Source organism: Chrysemys picta, chromosome 10 (assembly GCF_011386835.1).
Source record: "Chrysemys picta bellii isolate R12L10 chromosome 10, ASM1138683v2, whole genome shotgun sequence".
Taxonomy (NCBI): Eukaryota; Metazoa; Chordata; order Testudines; family Emydidae; genus Chrysemys; species Chrysemys picta.
In genome coordinates, this window is record NC_088800.1 from 28,467,503 (window position 1) to 28,492,689 (window position 25,187).

Consider the following 25,187-nt stretch of genomic DNA (forward strand, 5'->3'; position numbering starts at 1 on the left):
CAACTAGTACCCACTGAGGTAAATAGAAAGATTTGCTAGATCATGCCGTAAGAAACCCAACAATATCAGAAAAGCTTATTAGCCATAATTAGTAACGTTAATTTATTAAGCCTATTGGTAAATTTATAGTATATAACCTAAACAAATGAAGAACATTAAATAATATGGACCTGATCTTAAAAGATGGAGATTCCACAGTGGATAGACATGAAAAAAGGGTCTGAAGGCTTATCTACACAGATAAATTAATCTGGATTAAGATAGGGTGTGGATTTAAAATGGAATAGCTATTACTGATTAACTCCCTGTGTGAGCGCTCTTATCCCAGAATAAGAATGCCTTAATCCAAATTAGTTTGATCCACTTGAATAAAGATAATTCAGATTAAAGTACTTTTATTCCAGAATAAAAGCATCCAGACAGCAAATTAATCAGGAATAGCTATTGCAGAATAACTTCCTGGGTAGCCAAACCCTGAATAGAAATCTCTACTCCCTTTTAATTTAAATTTGGATTTGCTGGTGTTCAGCTTCTTGCAGGGTTACACCATACATCATGAATAAATATTGCCCCACGATCATTTTAAATTCACAGTCACAAAGGAATATTCTTTTGGGGGGGGGGACTAACACATGTCAGCCTCACAGACTCTTGATTGTACTAATTGCAACTGAAAACTTATTTAATCAATTTTACTGCAATTGTTTTCTGTTGTAGAAACATCAGGAAAAAATGCCATCAAAGAGCAGCTGGAAGAATGGTAGTTTTCTGATAAGCAGCTGCAGAAGGGAGTATTGTTGCATTATTGATTAAAATGGGCAGCTAAAACCACAATCACACACCACAAAACCACCACATTGTGACGGACGGCTGTGCTGCTGCAAAGCTGTGGTAAGATCTCTAACCTAGTGTCACAGAAAAATCGCTGACATTAATTTAATATCTATTAAATAAGTTCCTTTCTGATTCACTTTAAGATCAATGTCAATAAGAATTTAAAGCTGAGTTATTTCTGATTTCTGAATTTAGCCAGAAGTATTTTTCTAGCTATTTATTAGGGATCAAATGCCAGTTCCACTGTGGAATGGACTGACCATTTCATAAAACTCCTCAGGCATTTTAATTCACAGATTTACCAGTCACAAAAAGCTGACTATTCTTAGCAGAACCTTTTCCATTTTTCCAGTTTAATGACACAGTGCTGAGGATAGGGGCTCACTGTTTATTTGTGCTACGTCCTCACTACGGGGGGGCGGGGGGGGGTCGATTTAAGATACGCAAATTCAGCTATGCGAATAGCGTAGCTGAATTTGACGTATCGGAGCCGACTTACCCTGCTGTGAGGACGGCGGCAAATTGACCTCCACGGCTCCCCCGTCGACGGCACTTACTCCTACTTCTGCTGGTAGAGTACAAGCGTCGATTCGGGGATCGATTGTCGCGTCCTGACGAGACGCGATAATTCGATCCCCGAGAGATCGATTTCTACCCACCGATTCAGGCAGGTAGTGTAGACGTAGCCTTGGAGGGCAACATAAAGCCAGATTGCGGTCTCCCAGTTAAACAGGCAATCTGGGGTCCTTACACAGCCCAAGTGTCCCCTCCTCTCCGGCCCACACACTCTAGCCCCATCCCAACTTGGATTCTCACTCATAAGTACCCTCACCTCATAAGGACTCACCAATTCTTCTTCGGACAGGCTGAGCCTATGTACTTCCCAGACCACAGTTCCCTCTATTCAGGCAGGCTGGGGTCTATCCCAGAGGAGGAAAGACTCAGCCTCCACTTTGCCAAACACAGGACTATGTCTGGAGCGTTACCTCAGCCTAGAACACCCCAGTTGAGTCAAGACCCAGGTGACAGCAACAAGGACCCCCCCAAGCACAGAGTCCTCTTCTGGGATGGTATTGGTGGGACCCCTCAAAGCAGTGGATTTCAGAGCTAACAATTAAGGTGAATGGGACAGTCCAAGCTATTTTTTCAGGCTGTCTCCAGACTCAGGCAGAATCACTGTATTGCTTACAACTGAGTTTTCACAATCATGACAAATTTTTAAAATATAAAGTTGAAATTCTGAAGTATTTGCATGAGTCCAGGAGCATGGCCCTAAGCAATGGGCCTATAGTACCATGGATAATACTACTGACCTTGAAGTGAAACTTAATATTCTTTGTACATGAATTATATTGTAAATAAAACGTGCTGTGTCAATGTTGCAAAGCAGCTGGAAATCTTCCCTACAGGGCAGCCGAAGAGTCCCCCAACAGAAAGGAATCTGGCTTGACACCATAGCATTTCAGATGTGTACATTCTCTTTTATCTGATTAACTAAATCCCACATTAGTTTATCCTCACTGCAGCTGAGGAAATCTGGGAGTGCAGAGGAAGCTCTACACCATTTTTCTGCTCTCCTGATCATGGACAAGCTGGGGGCGATGAGGAGCATGAAGACTGCTCTAAATTATGTTGTCTGCAGTGGCCCCATAGGGACAAGGATCAGGTGAAGTAGCATGAGCTCCATTCTTCCTCAGCATGCCCCCTATATGGAGGGGGACATGGGTGATTCAGAGTCAGCCACACTACCTGGAGATTCCTTTCTGTTGGGAGAATTCTTGGCGGTCCCTGTAGGGAAGATTTCCAGCTGCTTTGCCCCCAGAGACAGCACAAAGCAGGTTTTATTTACAATATAATTCACGTGCAGAGAATATGAAGTCTCATTTCAAGGTCAATATTATTCCCCATGTGATGTTTATCATATAAATACAAAGGAAATGGTCAGAGATGCACCAATCTGGCATGAATATAGAAAAGGAAAAAAGGACTTACTGTGCTCCACTCTGTATTAAACCACTTAGCCCCACAGGGTTTGAGGTAGCAGGACTGCTGGCTGGGAGGTCTTTCCAAAAATGAACATTCATAAGGGTTCAACACATCAAAACTGCCTTCTGTTTTTCTAATACAAATGACTTCTCTCTGTTGGGTTCCGCTGCCACATTCAATTGAACACTGCATCAGGGAACAGAAAGAGTGGTGGAAGTCACATAACAGCATATCTCTGATATTCTAGTCACGTACTCTAGCTACTCTCATAAATTAAATATGCATTTTAGACTAGCGTTCTGTGCCACCATAGGGATAGTCACACTTTATAAGTATTAATGTTCTGAAGGAGGAAGCTTTAAAGCTTGGTTTGCTTATGCTCCAAGTCCCTGGATACAAATCTGGACTGCAACATTCTAATGTCTTCTTGTACATCCTTGTTCCCTGCCTCCACTGAACTGAGGCAGATCTTTCTTCTCATCCCCAGCCTTGCAGACCTGATTATTCACTCTTTCTGATACCCTGCCCACAGCCCAACTTTATTTTATGCTAGAAAACGGCAGCTGAAAAGTGGACTTGAAATACTGCTGCCCCAGGAAATATTAGACATAGCACTTAACCATAATTGTGCCCTGAGGCCTTGATTCAGCAATGTACTTCAGCACATGCTTATAATTAAGCTTCTGAGTAGTCCCATAAAAGTCATTGGGACTACTCATATGCTTCACGTTTAGCCTGTGTTTAAGTGCTTCACTGGCTCAAGGCTATACAGCTTTTTGTCACGTTTTTGCTGGAGCACAGCAATCAGCTGAGCGCTGTGAAAGAACTTGCAAGTTCTAGGCTAACAGGTTCTGTTCGTCGTACTGTTCCATATGGCTGGCCAATAAACAAATGACACACAAGATTTCCATTGTTTATTTATTTATTTGGGCACCAAAGTACATTTTTCAAAACTGTCCATAAGGAAACAGGATTAGTTGGTTTAAAAAAAGAAATCCTTACACTTGCCGTACTGAAGCAGCTAAAGCACTACCTTTGGTTCTAAAGACTACAGAAACAAGTAATATTTGGTCAGCTCAGAAAGCCACCTAATCTAGTTACACATTTCCAGCATTTTACAGGGGCGTCAATTACATTAATTTAATTGAAGCCTAGGAAAGAGAAAAGAAAATGAAGTACTTTTTAAAAGGCATACCTTTCAAACTGTTCATAAGACATGAGTCTTTATGAAACAATCACATTTTCTTTAAAATCAACACAGTAAAAAAAAAAATTATTTCCTCCCGGTCTTGTTACCCAAAATTAGCATCAAATTTTCAGAGGTGCCTAAGTGTCTTAGGAGCCTAAGTCTCATTGACTTTCAAATGAGAATTAGGGCTGGTCTACACACAGTTTTTACAATGTTTTAATTCTGTCAGTTTAGAAGTTTTATACTAGTATAACTGCATCCACATTAGGTAGTTGTACCACCTTAATTGTATCAGTTTCTAAACTGGCATATATAAAGTGATATAAAAACTGCGTAGAAAACCCCTTAAGCTCCTGAATGCCTACATAACTTTGAAAATGGGACTTAGAATCCTGTCACTTAGTTTTGAAAAGTTTGCCCCTAAACTGCAGTACCCACCTTGTAGATCACTTGGAAGCAATGGAAGATGCACAGCATTTAGTCAGCAGGTGATGAAGAAGGGTTATCAGAAATACACTTGGAGGATTTAGTGAAAGCCAACAAAACATTTTTTCCCCAATAAACTTCTAAAAAAAAAATCACATTCTGAATGGATTATATCAGGAAACTTTTGTGTTTCCTGTAGAGGATATGACAGCTGTAACTGTTGATTTGAATTCAGAGCATGAAATTCCAACAAATGTGAACATTACCAAAACCAAACCAAAAGGGATACTCTGACTAAAGCCATGACAACACCATTAGCTTAGTTTCCCAAGCTATGTTAAAAGTAAAGAAGCAAAAGGTGTAAACACAGGATTCTCTATCTTTACATTTCACAGCTGTTTGATTTCTGTACTTGGTCTCAGCATAGTATATTTATATGGCAGTTTCTTTTTCTTACTTATAGGAAGAGGAAGGTCCATCGCTGTCTTGAGAACTATTGCATACTTTTTATCAAAAGGATTGATTTTGCTCATAAAGTAAACTTTATAGGAAACTTAGGTTAAATGCTGAGACAATACACTTTCACTAAACTAAAATATTAGTCCATGATATTAAACTGAAATAAGTTGGAGGCTTTCCATTTTGTTATGTTTGGTATTAAAGTTCGTAATGTGATAACGTATAACTTGAACCAGGCCAGTATGGGATACAAATTTCTGTGAGGCTCTGTGAAAAGGACCATCGAGGATAAACGTTGAGAACCCTATATTTATTCATTAGGTTTTAGGAGCCAATTTAGCTTATAGCAGCCATCTGAAAATAAGGATCACAGCGCAGTCTGAACAAGGCACAAATCAGGAAGCTTATCTGTTAGGATATATCCTAAGAATACTAAGGGATGTTAATCACAACCTTGTACATTTAGAGTCTCTTTTTAAGGCCTAAAGAGAGCCTCACAAGAAAATTTACCTTATGTCCTAGCCTGTGAACCAATTAATAATATTTTCTTATGGCCAGCAAACTAGCCTCTACTTTGCCAAATGCATGATAATAGCCTAAAAAAGACTTTCGGTTTTGCCTTGGTTTTCATTAGTGGAATGGAATATATGTATGAGCATATAATACAGATCATATGACATCAATGAAAGAGTTTTATTTCTTTTCATAGGAAAAGGCTATCACCACCACAAACATTTTCCGGTGAACTCTCTTATGGGCTTTCTGTAGTTGAGAGCTGTTGATACAGGGCTGGGAAGTTGAGGGAATATTGCTTGATCATCCAACTCTTCTACACCACTGGCCTGGCAAGCATTAACAAAAATCAGATTCTTTTAATTCTCCACTGGTGGCAGCAATGGTAGACATGCTGGTGGAGGCAGGGGGAGGTGGTTTTTTACCATGTATTATCATGAATTTGCTTTAGTGGTGCATGCAACCTCTCCTTTGCTTTCCATGAATGGTCATATGCACAAGTTCTTGTCTGAAATAGTGTTAACAGACAGACAAGGTCTTGTGAATATGTATGTCATATTACAAGAATAAAACAATATTTTCATTCTTATAATCTTAAATGGACTATGGTCTAAGATGGGTTTTAATATTAAAATATTCTCCCTGAGCCTCCATCACAGATGCAGCCAAAAGAAAACACTGGGTTGCCTCCACTGGCCTTCCACCAGAATGCATAAGAATAGGATAAAAGACAGTGATGCCCACAGGTGCCATCAGGCTCCAAGAGACATGCTGCTAAATATGCTGTGCGAATGCTGGGTGGGAGGTGGTGTGTCCAGTTCCATCTCATGAGCATTGCTTAAACAAGACATCTGGTGGCTTTTCATATGTATTGCCAATGGCAACTACTGGCTATAAGATGGTTTGACTATCATTAATAGGGATGTATCATTGAGAACTGGCCTTGAGAGGACTGAAGTCATCAATGGCCACTGTCTGCTGGCATTTTCTCACCACATTGCCTGCCCTTCTGGTTACACAAAGTCCCCACATATCGAGCTCTGAAGATTGGACTTGATGTCAGGAGGGGACCCAGCCCGGTTGTGGAATGGCAGTGATCGCACAGTTGCCCATGATTAATCTGGCTGCACCAAATTAGTAATAACCCTGTGGCACTCTTAGATGCCAGGAATAAAGTGTATAGTGTGGACATGGACAATTGGCACTTGGACTTCTGCTGTCTAAATGTAGTGTTGTTGTATGCCACCTATGCAGTTGCTCTTCCTTTCCAAAGTTCATGTAGGTCCTACAGGGTTTAATAATTGCTCTTATTTAACATCTATTAACAACCATTAAGAGATATTGTGATGTCACAGGCTGCAATACCAGCATTACTCTGGTGACATGCAGCTCCATTAATTGTTTTCATAAGCTCTGGCTATGGACAATGTGTTCTCCCCTACTTTTTTCAGTGCATGTGCAAATTGGAGCCTGGATGGAAAACAGCTGACTCATGCAGAACCCCAGAAAGAACAAAGTAATGCTAAATGGAAAGGGAATTGCTTCAAGGAACTGGTGAGCACCTTCAGCTAGCCCTCAATTGGAGGTATCTGCCCACCTGCTGTTAGTATTTGTTTTTTATACTGCAGTGACACCTAGGAGCTTCAGCCATGGATTGGGACCCCATAGGCACTGTACAAACACTTTGTGCAGAGCCTGGTGGTCATAGTGTAGGGTCATTACCAACACAAAAGGTGACAGTCATCAAAAGTTTCTTCTTCTGTCTCTGGCTAACAAAAACACTCCATCCTGTCTTCTATGAATATGGGCTGGCCATGATGGCTCTTGCATTCATCACCTCCTTGCTTACTTATTGTAACTCTTGGATCTAGATAAGATGTTTAAGAAGAAGCTACAGCTGGTACATAGTCGATGAGAACAAATTGCACTGACGCTCTGCATCTTGCAAGGACTTCTGGATCTACATCAGAAACCTCAGATTGCTCTATTGAGCCTTTATGGGATTAAACCATATTATCTCAAGGACCTGCTGTCCTAGGACCTGCCACTCCACCTACCAATGTTCACTTCATTGTACCCAATCTCTACAGCAGCCACTAGGCTCTGGAACACTCCTCCAAATGAGACCAGAAAAAGTATAGTCTTTGGAAGACTTGTGTCTTCACCAAAGCATTCCTCAAAGGGTCAGAGCAAATGAGAAGACAAACCCAACAGCATCCTCAAAGACAGATGATGAAAACCTAACCAAAGAGGAGGATGGCAAATTGGCTCATCATTACACACAGATCTCACTGTTTTCTACATGTGCCTACAATGATCAAAGGTGACATCCAGAGAAGCAGTGTGGCCTAGTGGACAGTGTGCCAGTGACCAGCTGGGTAACCCTAGGCAAGTAGCTACACACTTTTATGGCTCATATTCCCCATCTGTAAAATAGGGTAAAGTTAGTGACCTCTGTTGCATCTACTATATGAAAGTTAAGTATTTATTATTATTATAATAGATGGATTTTTTCCTTTCTATACAAAACCTCCCTAGACCCTTTAGGTTACCAAAAGTGTTACAAATCTTTATGTTTTGTTTGCTAGTGACTTGTTTGTTTTTGCAAACATTGAGTAAAAGAAAAAAAACCTAACTGATTACATTCACCAAACAACCACACAATGTGTGAAATAACTGCACATATCCAGGACTCTGTTCTGCCCCACCAGCCCTCCCTGCACCTTCTGCCTGTAGGGATCGGGTGTCACTGGCCCTGTGGCAACACAAGGTTCCCTCTGCAGCTCCGCTGTCTAGGTCATCTTGCTCATTCCCATGACAGCAGGCCTGCAAAGGGCTCCCTGTGCTACTGCAGGAGCCATCCAGCAGCAGGGTGGCCTCCCACATGGCCTGGGGCATGTTCTCGTCCTCGCAGTCCTGGCCAGGGGGGTCTCTGCTCTAGTATGCAAACCTCTGCATTATCTGAATCCCTTCCTTGTCCCCCAGCATGAAGTACATGGGGGGACAAGGAAGGGATTCGGATAATATCAAGGCTTGGATAATAGAGTTTCGGCTGAACCTGAGTATACAGTACCTGCACTGGACATCTGCCGCAAGTCTTACTTAATAAGGTGTGACATTTAAACATAACCCTCCCTGCTCCACTATCACTGGGTCCCAAACCTGCTGTGGGGAAGGCAAAAAACCTACCCCAGACTCTCCCAGACTAGTGGTGACCCAGCCCCCAAGGGAAAAGGGCAACTAGCGTAATGCCCAGAGCAGGTCAAGAGGAAACTCAGTTCTTCTATGATTACATGGCTGGGAGGGTGCTGCCAACCCTGTCCTGGTGAAAGATGGCTTCTCCGGGACTGCGCGGGACATAAATACTCTCCCAGTTAGCTGGAAGGGCCCCACATCTGCTTTTGGGGGAAGGAGGGTCACCTTCCTCTGAAGCATCTGGTGTTGACTACTGGCAGGGTACAGGGCATGCACCTTGATCTGATCCAGTCTGGCAATACCCTAATTTGGTATGGTTACAATCAGTACTCCTAGAGAAATACAATACTGTGTTGCTACCAGCACACTTCTTTGTTTGTTGTTTTTAAAAGGGAGGGACGAGTTCACTGATACTGCTCCTGATTCAAGCAGGATTATAATCACTAATCCTTGGAAGGTTAGAGTTCATTTCTGCAGCATTACAAATTCTCATAGTGTGCGTGGTTTTTAGAAAACGCCTGAATCTGCCAGGGTTTTCCTTTAGTGTTTGCACATATCTATGTGAGGTGGTGTTGGTTCCAGTCTGAAATGGAAATTTGGCTCACATGGGCTCTTATTGCTTGTTTAAAGGTTAAATACACATGATACTGTTCCTGGCATTGTTTGAAAGCCTTTAGAAGATTATTCCAGCAGCATATTGGTTTCTGTGTTGCATAAAGGAGTATGATTTTCAAAGGCTTATTCTGGCCTAAAACAATTGAGTGTTATTAATAACGGGGATTCTGTTTATGTTTTGGGTGGAATTTTGTGATCCCTTGACCAGATAACCACAAAAACCTTGGCACCAATGAAAAAGTACAGGGTGTGTTGAGAAAATCAGCATACAGTTTACCTAGGCTAACATGCACATATAGCATAAGCTCAGAATCATATAATTTCTGCAGCAGAGAGGCTGCAAACTACCCTTAACAGCACAGTGCTGGGTACTGTGTCATACTCTTATCAGGAAGAACATGAGCAAATCAGCTACTGAACATAATAAACAACAGGAGAAACAATGTAGCTGCATTTTCTTTAACTGCTATATAGAACATCCCTGCACTCCCCTCCTTCAGCGATTCTACCCAAAAAGCTTTAATAGTCAGCCAAAGCTCCGGAAGCTGCCCTGACCACGCTTCTTTTACTGGATGGAATAGAGCTAATATCCTCTTAGGATAATACTATTTCTATTTCAGAGAGATGCAGTTATATGTGGAATTTCTGGTTGTAATCCTGGTTCTGTTGAAGTCAATAGGAGTTTTGCCATTAACTTCAGCGGGGTCAGTATGTTTATACAAGTAGAATGTGATCTAATGTTCAGTAGCTCTGATTCATTTTCTCAGTTTAAAACTTGTTTAACTCAACGGAAAAGTCAGAGTGGTGAGTTTGTCAAGGACAACCGGTACCAAGTTGTGATAGGTTTGTGAAATAAGAACAACACGTGGAAATGGCAAATAAAAACACACGCTATACTAATGGACAAGCATTGCACAGTATCTTCTGCTTTTTTAGTATCTCAGCGGTATGCTACCTCCACTTGTCCAGCCACTCCATTCCACTCCCACTAATTCATACAAATTCCCCACAGTGTCGTCTTTTCAAACTAGTCATTGTTAGGGTGGAGACTTTGTGTGATAAGAGTGAAGAGATTTTTAGGTTTGGGTGCAGTTTGAACCTTCAGGGGTGACAAAGAAATTGAAGTGAAATTTGGGGTCTCATGTTTCAGAGAGACTAAAACTCTGGCTTAGTTCTAGACCAGCTGTGTAGATAAAGCTATGAAACAGGTCATCTGTGTTACCAATTTGTAATCAATAATCACAATTGTCAACATATGTCTATTTGCACAGACTATATAAAATGATCCTTGTTTTGTGTATTCTATTGTAACTGCAAGGATACGTAGCACCAATAGATTTTTGACATGTGTGCTGGGTGAAATATGAGAGAGATTTTCTTCTGTTCCTGAATAGTTACAAAGGAAACACATGCACAGATTATGAATCAGCTTTACCACAGGACTCAGTATAAGTACAAAATAATAAATTACATTTGCTAAGAACTTTGATGAGTTATCATACAGTAAATGAGATTGGAATCAGGAAAAAATTGAACAAACGAATGACATTCTTGATTTTTACAAGAGATTAATTTAGATGATTTAATTGTTTAATACTGATGATAGATCCATCTGCTTAGAATGCAGTAGCCAAGTTCTAGAAAAGGGACTGTCTAAGGATTTTAAAATGGGCATAGGTAGAAATTTTCTTAGAAATTAATCCAAAATGGTACCCATGTTAGACCCAATAGCTGGTTTTAAAACTTAAAATGCCTCTTTTTTCCATTTCAATACACATATTTGAGCATTGCCTCAACGTATGCACTGCACAATATGTGTTTTCAATGGAAAACAAAGCTTTTATGATTTCAAACTTTGGAATACTGCTTCCCAGCTTTAGGTCTGGAGGCGATAACCACTGCATTGTCTCGATATCAGTGAAATTCTATACCAATTCTCATTTTTTAAAATATTGTTGTTGGTATAGCTCTTAGATAATGTAATTTAGAGGTGGTTTCTGACAATCTTCTGAATAAAGGACAAGTCTGCTGCAAATCACTTGGAGTCCTGATAGTATTTTAGTTATTGATTTTCTTGAGAATGGTTGTGAAAGCTAAAAGTATAATTTCATTTCATATAACTTCTGTTCTTCACAACAGGTCTGAACATTCAGGACTTGAGCAACAGCTGTCAATCAATGTAAAAGGATTTATCATTAACTAGTAATTAAACTGTGTGCACAGCAACATATGTGATTCTGAATATATTTTCGACTGCAAGAAGATTTCTCTTTGTAGAGAATGCATTCTAGCCCCTTCTGCAAGAAAACCACTTGCACATTCATGGACTCTGATGTCAAGAAACACTTCAACAACCTCTGGGAGATCTAAAGACTATTTAAATGTAACTATGATATATGCAGATGTTAATGCCCTCATCAGGTTCCATTCCCAGCCACAAAATACCCACTATTTACAGGATTTCTCACTGATGATTTGGTTGCAATTAGCTTTGTAAAGCAGCATGTATCCTCTTACTAGGATCTAGCTCACAACTGCAGCACTGTGTGTAACCGAACTTTCACAAATGGACTGAACAGGCCTAGGGAAAGATGTAAAAGATCTGTGTATTTTCTGTACAACTGCTGATGTCCAGAGTTCAATTTTTTTGATGTCTTTAAGTTGACAGCAATTCATTGAGGTACCCTTCAGTTGCCTGAGTACATTTAAAAGGGAAGGCTGCCTAGGATCAAAGAGCAGGGAGATTTGGAAAACATCTTGCAGCATTTGGAATTCAGGGGAAAAGCTGAGACACAACATCAGACAATATTCTCAAATGTTGTTAATGCCTGAGAGAATGTGCTACAGGAAACAGCCATCACCCATCAGAAAAGGAGCTGCAGGTGCCGCTATAGGTGCAGTAATGTTTTCAGATAGAGGGGATTCTCCTTCCTCAGTAAGGGTTCACTAGAAGCTGCTGGAAAGAGTGTCTTCCATCTTCTGTGCTATATGTAACCTAAATGGGGCATCAACAAAACAGGCACATTGTTCTTAATGGAGGTGTTCTGATTATCCTCTGAGATGTTCTGTTCTTTGGAACACAGATACTTCAGATCCATTACATCAATGCAGGTCTCCCCTTACTCTATACCTTCCCTTTTTAGGTTGTTAAATATGTTATTTATTGTATTGATGTTCAAATGTGCAGAAATTTCTATGCTGTAAAGCACAGATTAAAAATACAAATAATATATTTCATGTGTGCAGTGTTCAAGCTTCTAGTCTATCTCCATTGTGGTTCAATGTCTAGAAAAGGCCTCTGGGCAGAATCATATCTGAACATGGGATGGTGCACCAGAAGCATGCTTATAGTTTACAACTATTTCTTGCCCCATTGACCCTCTGAGTTCAGTCTTTGCTCTGAAGGAATGTGTGGACAATACTGACAGCTGGGCTACGTTGGAGTTGCTTTCTTTTCAACGTCTGTACAGGTCATTTCTTCGTGGCCCCAGTTTTTATTGGCACTTGCTTGGACATTAACACTTTTAGTATTGTTTTTGACCACACCTTTTCTACAGAAAGCCCTACTATAAGTGGTAAAAATGGCATTTTATGTTGAAAGAGCCTTGTGATTTGTTATCTGATTGCTGACAGCCAAATTCCTCTTGCTAGAACAATGTGCAGGACCCAGAATGATTAGATTTACTGTGCTGGGTACATTTTGAACCCCTCAGGTTACGTCACTTGTCTTCAAAAGCTCCTGAGAGTTATAATGGGAGGAATCTGGTATTTCTATGCAGCCTGACGTGCAAGAAAACTGTCATGTAAGGCTTGTATGCAACATCAGCTCCCTTCTCTTCTATGGGGACAGAACCAGATGCAAAGCACCTATTCGTGTGTATGGAATACTCTGTGTAATACGACACAGATTTCAAATATGGTTACAATTACATTTAAACATCTTTTAAAACTAAGTCTATTGTGACTATTTAAAAATACCAACAATTAGCACTTATATTGTGTTTCACAACGTCAAAGCATTTTCAGAATACGAGCCCTTAAATCTCCATCAAAGCATCCTTTATCATCCCGGGGGATCTTGACATCTCTGATACATTGAAACTACAGGCCCAGCCAAGAGGCACTTCCCTAATAATTTGATGGAATGTAGGTACCAGCAGTCTGAAAACCTTTAGAGGTTATATAAAAGTCCACCCAAAGGGGATGTAATTCTTTGGGCTCCAGTTTACAGCTTTTGAAATTCCTCTACCGCCAAGAGCAATATTTTTCCATTAGAATGAAAAGAAACATTGAAATGTGGGACAAGGGAAGAATTTATCTTAGTACAAAAGCACCAGGGAGCTGGCCACTGGCCAAATTTTGTTCTCTTCACCTGCCACTTCAGAACTCAGGGGAGCCAAACCAAAAATAACTTTTGTTTTTAGCACTTGCTTTTGTCTATTCATGCTTAGTGCTTTAGCTGTGACCTACATGCCTCCCTGCTGGTGTTCAGGGTTTGCAATGGCTCTACGATGAAGGGTCCAAAGAGAAGAATGCTGGTTTTGAGTTTTTGAGCTGCCTTAATTGCCAGAAGCAATGTCCACAGATTTCTGACATTCTCATTTTCTGAGGAAGCTGGGTCAATATATACTTCATAAAGTACAGTACTCTAATGGGATTAAATCAAATTTATTCACTTTCCAAAAAGGAGACTAAGGTTTTGACTACACTTAGAAGTTTTGCCATTTTAGCTATGACAGCACAGTTAGAACAGCAAAATCCCACTAGTGTAGCTATAGTTATACCAGTATAAAAGTGCTTATATCAGCATAGCCTATTTTGATTTGGTAAAGCACCTTCTACCAGTGTAACTGCACCTACACTGGGGTTTTACCAGAATAATTAGGTTGGCAAAAATGACACCTAACTAACATAGTTATGCCAGGAAAACGTTTATTAAAGTGTTGACTGGACCTAAACAGGGAGATTATCCCTTGAACTGGGGCTGGCAGTAGAGAGGAGTCCTTTGTAATTCTTTCAATAATTAATCTTGTTGAGCATCATCAACTAGTTTTACAGTAAAGGTTGGGTTATTATTATATCTGTCTAATGGAATATCACTGAACATGTTTAACTGTGGCAAAAAAGTCCAAAAACTTATCCGCTCTTTTTTTTTTTAATTAAACAAATTCTTTCCACTGGTCACTGAAACCAGTTATTAAACTTGCAAATCTCAAGTGTAATGGCAGCATTTTTTGCTATTTGGTGACAAACTTATCATTAAAGACACCCTGATATCTTATGAAAAACATACCATTCAGAGAAAGCTGCGGGAATATAGCCTATGTTTATCATTTTTTATTTTAAAATGAAGGAACGTTTCATGAAAAAACATCTGTTTCATTAACTTTTGTTGCTTATAATTCACTTACCGTTAGAGATTTGTAATATCGTATTAGTTACTGATGACAGTGTTGTCATCAAATGAGAACTGTGTACCTGGATTTGGGGTAGTGGGTAGCTCTAACTTTACTGTCCATGCTTCTGATCCTGGGACCAAACAAACCCCTGATGTAATTTAACTGAGCCTAAGGGATGATCTAAATTATGCTGGCTAGAACAGTCCTCTACTGGTAGCTTTGTTGGCCAGAGCAGTGTATTCCAGCCATACCCCTCCCTGACTCTGGTCTACCCAGGAAATATCACCTATACCATGGGGGAGGGAAATGTTACAAAGAGCTGGTTGCTGGGTTTATGTCACATGATGATTCCTCTGCAGGGGAATCCCCAGCTGCTCTGTGGCAGTGACACAAAGGAAACTAGATCTGGATTTATGTCTCCAGCTGAGAGATACAAGTGTAGTAGTAGAGGAGCAAAGAAACAAAAATTTTATTTTCATCCAAGTGTCATCATAATTTCATCCAAGTAATAAAAAACAGGGGGAGAAAATGACAGCAAATATATATCATATCAACTGAACACAGTTTGTAATTAGTCCTAAAGGTGCACAACCAAAATACTTTCCCACTTTAAAAAATTGTTTTATAGATAAAAAATTGGTGATAGAAATATAAATATATCATTTCGAGGTAAAACTCACCTGACTCCAGCTTCCAGCAAACCACTCCACTTTACCCACACAGGGTCCATTGTCACAGGGGATTGTTTCAGAGGGTCTGTTATTCCCACAACCCTCCAGTGGCAAGCTGCTAACATGGTTGGACATACAAACTACTGACCGTGTTCGGACTCCCGCACCACATTCTGCAGAACACTGTATGATGGGAGACAAAATAGACACTTATTAGCCTCATTCTTTGGACCACAGTTACACAATGAAATGAAGAGTGGGAACAATCCTGAAAGCGCTAATGATACTATTCAATGCTCATTATTATTTATATTACTGTTGTGTCAAAAGGCCCCATATCATGTCAGGGCTCTATTATGCTAGGTGCTGTACAAACATCATAAAACCCAGTCCCTGCTTTAAAGAGCTTACAATCTAAATGGTCAAGAGAGATGAAAGGCATGAGGTGGGGAAGGAAGGATGTAACTTATAAGGACAGTGAGCAGGATGAAGTCATGGTAGTTCTTCAAAGCTCTTCTCCTCCACCCCAGATTTGTTTTGTTTCCTTATATACACACAGTGGGAGACGGTGTGAGCAGAGGAAAGGGGGAATGGATGAATTAGACAAACTGCTTCTCAAAGGAAGAATATGAGACATGCATGGCTCAGTTTTCAAACTTAGGTGCTTCAGGCAGGACACCCCGTTTCACATCTGGGTGCTCCAATTGGCATATTTGCCTACTGCTGGCAAAGAGGATGGGGCTGGGAGGCCTTTCCTAGAACCCTGGCACTGGTCCTGAGGCGGGCTGCAGAGCATGTCTTGAAATCTGTTGGTCATGCTGCAGGGTGCAACAGCTAGAGCCACCGCAGAGTGATAAAAAGGTACATGAAAGGGTCAGGCAAACCCTAACCCAATCATTATTAACTCATCACTAATTATTAAACAAATAATTTCAGTGTAGAACTATTGATTATAATTTTTCCAGAGAACTTGATTCTGTGATACATTAACATTCACATTTTTCAATGTTACTTCTTAACTGTACACTTCCGCCATATAACCCAAAGCATGTTTTCTAACCCCTCCCCCCTCACACACTTGCTGAACAGGCATGGCATCTTACATCTGTATGCATTTTTGTATATCATGTTTGTTCAGAAAGTTCCAAAAACACCTTATTAACCATATTGCAATGGACACTCAATCTCACCCACTCATAGGTAACATTGCAAAGCCTCCTCTTTTTACTTCTAACAGTTGGGATTTTCACAGGAACCTAAGAGATTAAAGCACTCAACTCCCAATGAATTTCAAAGGGGGAAGTGGGCACCTTGGGTGCTTTGAATAGCCCACCCTCCAACTTACTTTCTTTTTTAAAATTCCCTTTGGGCTCACATATTCCTCCTGGTCATGGCTAGAAGGAGATTTGATTTTTTTAAAATTTGATTTCCAAATTTGATCTGACTCCCTTCAGTCAATTTTAATCCACTTTTTCCCATTTAAAAAAATGTCTAACCATGCTATTATTTTTCCCAGAATACAAGCCTACTGCAAATTGATATAGAAAGCCTGAAACCTACCATGGATGTAGGTCTCACTGAGGACTTTTGCTAGGTTTTTTGACTGAATCCAGCAAAGTTACCGGAATTTGACAATTATCTACTGAATATGCATTAAGATACAGTCATTAATTACATGATCACGGAGGACTTTAGAAATGACCACAAAGTAGTCAAAGCACAGCAAGGACAAAGTAGATGACCATAATGGTCCCTTCTGGTCTTAAAAATCTATGAATCTATGAAAGTTCAGATCCAGATTTCACAAAAGGTCAGGGGTGTTCAGATTTGAGGTTTTCCTTTGGCCTCTAGTTATTGAAAATGAAAAGGTACTAGCAAAATTGTAGGAAAAATCTGCACCTATATTACAGTGCATTGTATTGTATTATAATGCATACATCAAGAGTTAATTTTCACATTTCATGACTTAATTACTAAACTTTGCTAACTCTGAAACCTTAACATTCCATTAAATAAATTGTTTATTACTATACATAGACACATTTGTCACAAATCTGAAGATGCTATGCAGTTATTCATTGCTCATCTTGGGTTAGATTCCATTTAGCATACCCCTTTAGCAATTCCCTTTGTACTCTGCCCTGTAATCTTTCTCCATTAGGAATAATTCTACTAGTTCAACACCCTGGGCAGCTTCTACTGCTGCCATTAAAAACAAACAAACCTAACATGCCAGTGTTTAATTTGGTATTTTGCATATAACAGACTCTAGATTTGTCTATTTGTTCTTATTACTCATATTTTTCTTGTTAGCTGAATTTGATATTTTGTGTCTGGATTATTAAAAAGAAAGAAAAAATGTGCAGCTTGCTGAAAGATGTGTGTATAACTAAATTTAAACAGCTACAAGCAGTTATATTATATTACACATGGAAAGAAAACCACAAATAAGAATTTGTTACATGGTAAAAAACATATGTTTGATTGGCATTTGCAATTTTATTTTTAATATATAATTTCATTAGCTAGGAGAAGTTATGCATTGCTGCTAGACTGTATAGAACATTCCTTGTGAATGAATGGATGGCTCTGCATTGGTTAGTGTATCCTTACTGCATTTTTAAAGGGATGACTCAAAGTACTGGTAATGGCACACAGACCTGGTCTCTCCTAGTTTGAATCTCACTCCAGTCAGCAGTGACAGAAAGTCTTCACTATCTGATTTACCGCATTAATGATCTGTGGGGCTAGTGATTTATTGAACTGGCGATCTCTGCCTAGTTCCAGCTGTCCACATTACAAAAAAAAAACCAATCACAACTGGCACTAGCTGCCTTTCCTGTTGGTCTTCTCAAGAGAGGTCAAAGGATTGAATGGGCAATGGAAAACAAATTACCCCCTCATCATCCTGATGCATATCAGTAGGGTAATGTGGGAAACATACTGCTTTGTAACTGTTCCATGGATTAACATCAGTAATTTAGTTTCCACTGTCATCCAGCCAGCACCTTTCACAAAACACTTAAGCAAATACAAATGCTTTGCTGAATTGGGACCTTGAAGAAAGTAAAGTGAGTTAACTGTTACAAATGGTACTAATTGAATACTACTACTACTACATTGTTAATACTAATTAGTAATCAAAATATAATTTTGGAGTGTTTGAAAATTCAGGATTTAAACACATGCTTAAGTATTTTTCTGAATTAAGACTTGTGTCCCCAATTTCCTCCTGAATCTAACAAATAATTCAGGCTCTTCTAAATGATGCCTGCAAGTAACAGATAAAAATCTCAGTTTCTTTGTGAGACAACCTAAACCCAGACCCCAGCTACTAAACTTATTGTACACAGCTCTCACAGTCATCTCCCCAATATGCCTCTCTGCTCTGTTATTATGAATTAGCAATGTATTGATATGTACAAGAAAAGACAGTTACCTTTTCCGTAACTGGTGTTCTTCGAGATGTATTACTCATGTCCATTCCACAATAGGTGTGCGTGCTCGCCACGTGCACCGGTGCCAGAAGTTTGTTCCCTAGCAGTACCCGTAGAGGAGTGCCCCAGCGACCCCTGGAGTGGCGCCGCCATGGTGCGGTATAAGAGGTGCTGCGCGCTCCCCCCACCCTCAGTTCCTTCTTGCCAGACAACTCCAACAGAGGGGAAGGAGGGCGGGATGTGGAATGGACATGAGCAACACATTTCGAAGAACGCCAGTTACGGAAAAGGTAACTGTCTTTTCTTCTTCGAGTGATGCTCACATGCATTCCACAATAGGTGATTCCAAGCTATATACGTTGGAGGTGGGTAGGAGTTCACAGACGCTCTGGACGGAGAACAGCCCTGCTGAACCCAGCATCTTCCCTGTGGGAGACAATCGCATAATACGAGGTGAACGTGTGAACCGATGACCATGTGGCAGCCCTACAAATGTCCTGGATGGGGACATGGGTCAGAAAGGTGGCCGACGAGGCTTGCGCCCTAGTCGAGTGTGCCCTCACAATCGGCAGCGGGGGGACTCCCACCAGGTCATAACAGGTATGAATACATTAGGTGATCCAGTTGGAGAGCCGCTGTGTGGAGACCGGCTGACCTCTCATGCGTTCGACCGAGGCGACAAACAGCTGCAAGGACTTCCCGAACGGTTTTGTACGTTCCATGTAAAAAGCCAGAGCCCGTCTTACATCCAGCACGTGGAGGCAGTGCTCCTCACTGGACACGTGAGGTTTGGGACAGAGCACCGGCAGGAAAATGTGCTGACCCATATGGTAGACGGAGACCACCTTAGGGAGGAATGAAGGATGTGGTTGGAGTTGGACCTTATCCTTATGGAACACCGTGTACCAGGGTTCGGAGTTCCGAGACCCATCTAGCGGATGTGATCGCCACCAGGAAGGCTACCTTCTATGAGAGGTGTGACCAGGAACATGTAGCTAGTGGTTCAAATGGAGGACCAGTTAACCTTGCCAGCACCAGGTTCAGGTCCCACGGAGGGACTGGGGACCTAACATAGGGAAAGAGGTGATCCAAACCCTTAAGGAATAGACCAGTCATGGCATGGGAGAACACCGTGTGGCCCTGCACTGGTGGGTGGAAGGCTGATATGGCTGCCAAGTTCACCTTGAAAGATGAGGGTGGTAGGCCCTGGGATCTAAGGTGAATGAGGTAGTCTAATATAAGCTGAATCGGAGCAGCCACAGATGAAATGCCCTGATCAGTGGCCCATTGGGAAAACCGAGACCATTTCGCCAGGTAGGCCCGATGTGCGGAGGGCCATCTGCTTTCCAGGAGGACGCGCTGAACCCCTTCCGAGCAAGTCCTCTCTTCCCGGCCTAACCATTGAGCAGCCATGCCGTGAGGTGGAGTGCCACTAGGTTGGGGTGGAGGAGGCGACCCTGCTCCTGGGAAAGCAGGTCCCAGGTGGGATGGCAATGGCTACGGTGGGGCGACTGCCAGGCTCATGAGAGTCCCGTACCAATGTTGCCTGGGCCATGCCGGTGTGATCAGGAGGACCCAGGCCCTGTCTGATTTTATCTTTTCCAAGACCTTGCCGATCAGAGGAATCAGGGGAAAGGCATAGAAAAGTTGGTCCGACCAGGACAGAAGGAAGGCATCGGAGATGGCGCCCACGCCCAATTCCCCCCCCCCGTCCCCTCCAGAGCAGAAGCGGGGACACTGGCAGTTCTGCCGTGTCACAAACAGGTCCACTTGGGAAATGTCCCATGTTTGGAAAATCCTGTGAACCATCTCTGGGTGCAGTGACCACTCGTGCTGAGAGGAGAGCCGCCCGAGAATTCCGGGCACCCTGTAAGTGGTGGGCTTCTAGGTAAATATTGTGGGCTATGAAGAAGTCCCACAACCTAAGAGCTTCCAGGCAGAGGGCAGAGGATCGGGCCCCACCTTGCCTGTTGATGTAGAGCATCGAGGCCGTGTTGTGCATGAGAACCCTGACCACTCTGCCCTCCAGATGCGAGCGGAAGGCCACAAATGCCAGACGGACTGCCCTGAGCTCCTTGACGTTTATATGCAGGGCAAGGTCCTGCGTGGACCACAGACCTTGGTTTCCCACATGGGCTCCCCACCCCAGGTCCGATGCGTCGGACACCAGCTCCACAGATGTGGGTCGGCCCTTCAATGGGGCCCCTTGGAGCATGTTCCCCAGGAAGTACCACCATCACAGAGAGGCGATCACCGGTTCGGGCACAGTGAGGACTTTGTCCATCCTGTCTCTGGTCCGGGAGAATACCGAGGCCAACCAGAGCTGGAGGGGCCGCATCCTGAGTCTGGCATGATGAACTACATACGCCGACATGTGATCCAGGAGTTGGAGGCACACTCTGGCTGTGGTCATGGGGAACCTTGTGACCGTGATGAGGAGCTCCCTTAGGGTTTTGAATCTGTCCGGTGGGAGGGAGGCCCTGGTTGCCGTCGTGTCCAGAATTGCCCCAATGAACTCTATGTGTTGCACCGGGACTAATGTGGACTTGGTATCATTTACCAACAGGCCCGGTGTGGTGCATGTGGACAGGCAGAGTGATACATGATCCTGCACCTGCAACCTGGAGCTGCTCTTGACCAGCCAGTCCTCGAGGTAGAGAAAGATCAGGACCCCCCGACATCTGAGGTAGGCTGCTACCACAGGCATACATTTTGTGAATACTCTGGGAGCAGTGGACAGGCCAAATGGGAGGACAGTAAACTGGTAGTGCTCCTGCCCAACCGTGAAACGGAGGAACCGCCTGTGTCCCTCGAATATATGAATGTGGAAGTATGCATCCTGTAGCTCGAGGGCAGCGTATCAGTCCCTGGAATCCAGGGAGGGGATGATGGAGGCCAGAGAGACCATGCGAAACTTGAGCTTTACCATGTACTGGTTCAGACCTCGCAGGTCCAGGATGGGCCTGAGCCCCCCTTTGGCCTTCAGGATAAGGAAGTAGTGGGAGTAGAATCCCTTGTGCCTGAACTCCACTGGCACCACTTCCACCACTCCTAGGCCAAGGAGCTGCCTCATCTCCTGCTCGAGCAGAGTCTCGTGAGAGGGGTCCCTGAGGAGGGACGGGGATGGAGGGTGAGTGGGTGGGGTAGAGGTAAACTGGAGAGTGTAGCCCCAGGAGACGGTGTTGAGGACCCATCAGTCCGAGGTCAGCTGCGACCACTCCGGGAGAAAAGCACATAACTGGTTGGAGAAGGGAAGCTTTATTGCGGGTGGATCCCTGGTATGAACTGGTAAGTTGCCCCCAGGTGTCCTGTCAAAACTGGCGCTTTCCCGCCTGTTTACCCTTGGAGGACCCAGGTTGGGGCACAGGCCTAGATTGTCGTTGCGGGTGTTTAAGTCCCTTGACTTTTTATAAGGGGGCTCATATCTAGAGTGGGTGGCCTGGGTGGGAGCCTGATGCGGGTTGAACTTGGTCCTGGACGGGGCTGGGACATAGAGGCCAAGGGTCTTTAATGTTGTGCGGGAATCCTTCAGACCATGTAACTTCACGTCTGTCTGTTCCGTAAACAGGGCCTTGCCATCGAACGGAAGTTCCTGTAAGGAGTTTTGCATCTCGCTGGACAACCCAGACAGCAGGAGCCACAACACTCTCCTCATGGACACCGCAGAGGCTTGCAGCCATATCTGCGGCATCCGAGGCAGCCTGCAGGGTCACCTTGGTGGCAGCCGTACCCTCCTCCACCAGAGCCTTGAATTCATTTTTGTCACGCTCTTGGAGGGAATCCTCGAATTTGGGCAGAGAGACCCACAAATTGAATTCTTATCTATCCAACAGGGCTTTGTGGTTTGCCACCCTCAGTTGGTAACTCGAGGATGAATAAACCTTTCTACTGAATAGATCTAGTCTCCTTGAGTCCTTATTCTTAGGAGTAGGGATGGGTTGGCCTTGCCTCTCTCTATGGTTGACCGACTCGACCACTAGAGAGTTGGGGGCAGGGTGGGTATAAAAGTATTCATGCCCCTTGGCGGGCACGAAGTATTTCCATTCTGCCCTCTTAGAGATGGGGGACAAGAAAGCTTGGGTTTGCCACAAGGTGTTCGAGATCTTTGCCACCCCTTCATGGAGTGGGAGAGCTACCCTGGCCGGTGCTGAAGCCGAGAGGACATCGAAGAGGGAGTCCGAGGGTTCCTCCAGCTCCTCAGCTTGTAGGTTGAGGCTCGATGCCACCCTTTTCAACAACTCTTGGTGGGGTTTAGAGTCCTCCTGAGGGAGGGGCAGAGGAGGGGCCGTGATCACCTCATCCGGGAAGGCCGCAGACCCCACCACTTGGTCCCCTTCTGAGCGCGGGACCGGGGATGAACGCTCCACCAACTCCTTTCTGGGTGGCTGAGAAAGGGAGGCTGATGGTCTCTCCAAGGCTCCGGCCACCAAGCAATCTACCACTGGTACCATGGCGCCAGCCAAGAGATCTGGGGCCACTGCACCTGCTGTGGCACCGGTGGAGCGGGCTGTCCAGCCTGACTAGCCTGGCCCATTGACTGACGACTGTGAAGGGAGACCGGATGGCATATGATCTACTGCTATCCTGGGACTGGGAAGAACGGCAGCGTTGGGAATGGTGCCGACTATGAGACCATGATTCCGGCGTGGAGGAGCGGAAGTACCACCGGTCGCAGCTGCTCCGCAACCGGCTCCAATGGGTGGATCTGCGACAGCGAGGTGCTGGCGATCAACACCTGGGGTTGCGGGAATGGTGCTATGGTGGGGACCTCGAGCGAGATGAAGAACGGGAACAGCGTCAATGCCCGTACCGCGAAGGGCTATGATAGCTTCTGGGAGATAACAACCTCTGGTGCCATCTGTCCTGACAGGGCACGCTCTCCTCGCAAGGTCTATGTTCCCTCGAGGTGGAGCAGTGCCTGGAACCACGGCCAGTCGGTACCCAGCCAGATAACCTGGTATGGGTTGACGGGGACCTGCGCGGACTGCGCATGGGGTGGTCACTGAATGGGGAATGGCATCGGGAACCTTCCCTAGACTGTGAACGGTACCATCCAGGCAGCAATTGTGGGGATCCGAGCGGTGGCTTGCCTCTGGACCAGGGAGCCAACGGTGGTGGTGCCACCAATACTGGCAGAGACATAACGTCTCGAGCCGTCTGCAGGGCCTCCAGTATGGAGGGCACTTGAATATGGACATTGGCATCCGGGGAGGCCGGCTTGGAGTGGGCCAGGCAACTCCGCTCAACTTGAGTCGGAGGCCGGGAGGCCGATGGGGACCGAGAGCTGCCCAACGCGGGTCTAGTCTCTACCCCAGTCTTGCTCCGGTGCCTCGGTGGAGAAGACCTCTTCTTAGCCTTTTTGGAGTGTCCCGTGTATGGGGAGAGGTGCTGGCTGGTGGAGGGCATCGCAGGGTCGCTGCACACCCAATGCTGTGGTGCTCGGTGCTGACTTGGAGCGGCCCAGCTGTGTCGGAGTTAAGGCCATCTCCATCAAAATGGCTTGGAGCCGAATGTCCTGCTCCTTCTTGGTCCAAGGTTTGAAGGATCTGCAAATCTTGCAGCGATCGCTGAGATGGGTTTCCCCCAGACAGCGTAAACAGTCCGCATGCGGATCACTCAGGGGCATCGGCCGCTTGCAAGTGTCGCACAACTTAAAGCCCGGGGCACGCCCCGACCTGGGCGCACTATGCTAATTCTAACTAAGCTACTTTTTAACTACAGGTACTGCTAACTGTGAACTAACAGAGTCCAAGAGGGAAGATGCAGCAAAGCTGGAGCAGAGCAGTTCTGAAGCACCTTCACTGGCAGCAAGAAGGAACTGTGGGCTGGGGAGGGTGGGAGAGCGTGCAGCGTCCCTTGTATCACACCATAGAGGCGTCACTCCAGGAGTCGCTAGGGGCATCCCCCTACGGGTACTACTAGGGGAAAAACTTCCGGCAGCAGTGCACGTGGCGAGCACGCACACTTATTGTGGAATGCATATGAGCAATCACTCGAAGAGGAATCATGCTTTGCAAACAAATCTGATAGCTAGTTTTGTATGTAACTTACATGGGTCGTTTAAACACTGTTTACTTTGTAATGAAAGAGGTGCCTGGGCTCAAGCAATTTTTTTACGTTCATAACTGAAGTGGCAAGCCCAGCGATGTTGGGGCTATGAACTTCCAAGCCTAGAAATGCCGGGGCTCAGCCCTAGCACAAGTTAAGTACTGCCTTTAAGGATTAAAATATATGCTGGTTCCCTATTTAATACTATGACCTACATAGTTCTCAATACGTACGTGTTTAACTGAGCCCTATAAATAATTGTATTTCAAACCAACTAAGCAGGAATGTGCACTGTTGCTGTAGCCATGTCTCAGGATATTAGAGAAAGAAGGTGGGTGAGGTAATATCTTTTATTGGACCAACTTCTGTTGGTGAGAGAGACAAGCTTCTTCAGTGTAAGCTCGAAAGTTTGTCT

The 25,187-nt window shown here is 43.8% G+C and overlaps 1 protein-coding gene across 2 annotated transcripts in view; it reads right to left on the reverse strand.

The window, feature by feature from the left end:
* THSD4 (thrombospondin type 1 domain containing 4) overlaps window positions 1-25,187 on the reverse strand; it is a 644,254-nt gene that overhangs the window by 14,128 nt on the left and 604,939 nt on the right. For both annotated transcript variants that reach the window (XM_005284967.4, XM_008164064.4), the window contains 2 exons: window positions 15,297-15,470; window positions 2,827-3,006 (listed from right to left, as the gene is read on the reverse strand). In XM_005284967.4, the coding sequence (XP_005285024.2) occupies window positions 2,827-3,006; window positions 15,297-15,470 (354 nt within the window). The remainder of the gene's footprint in view (window positions 1-2,826; window positions 3,007-15,296; window positions 15,471-25,187) is intronic.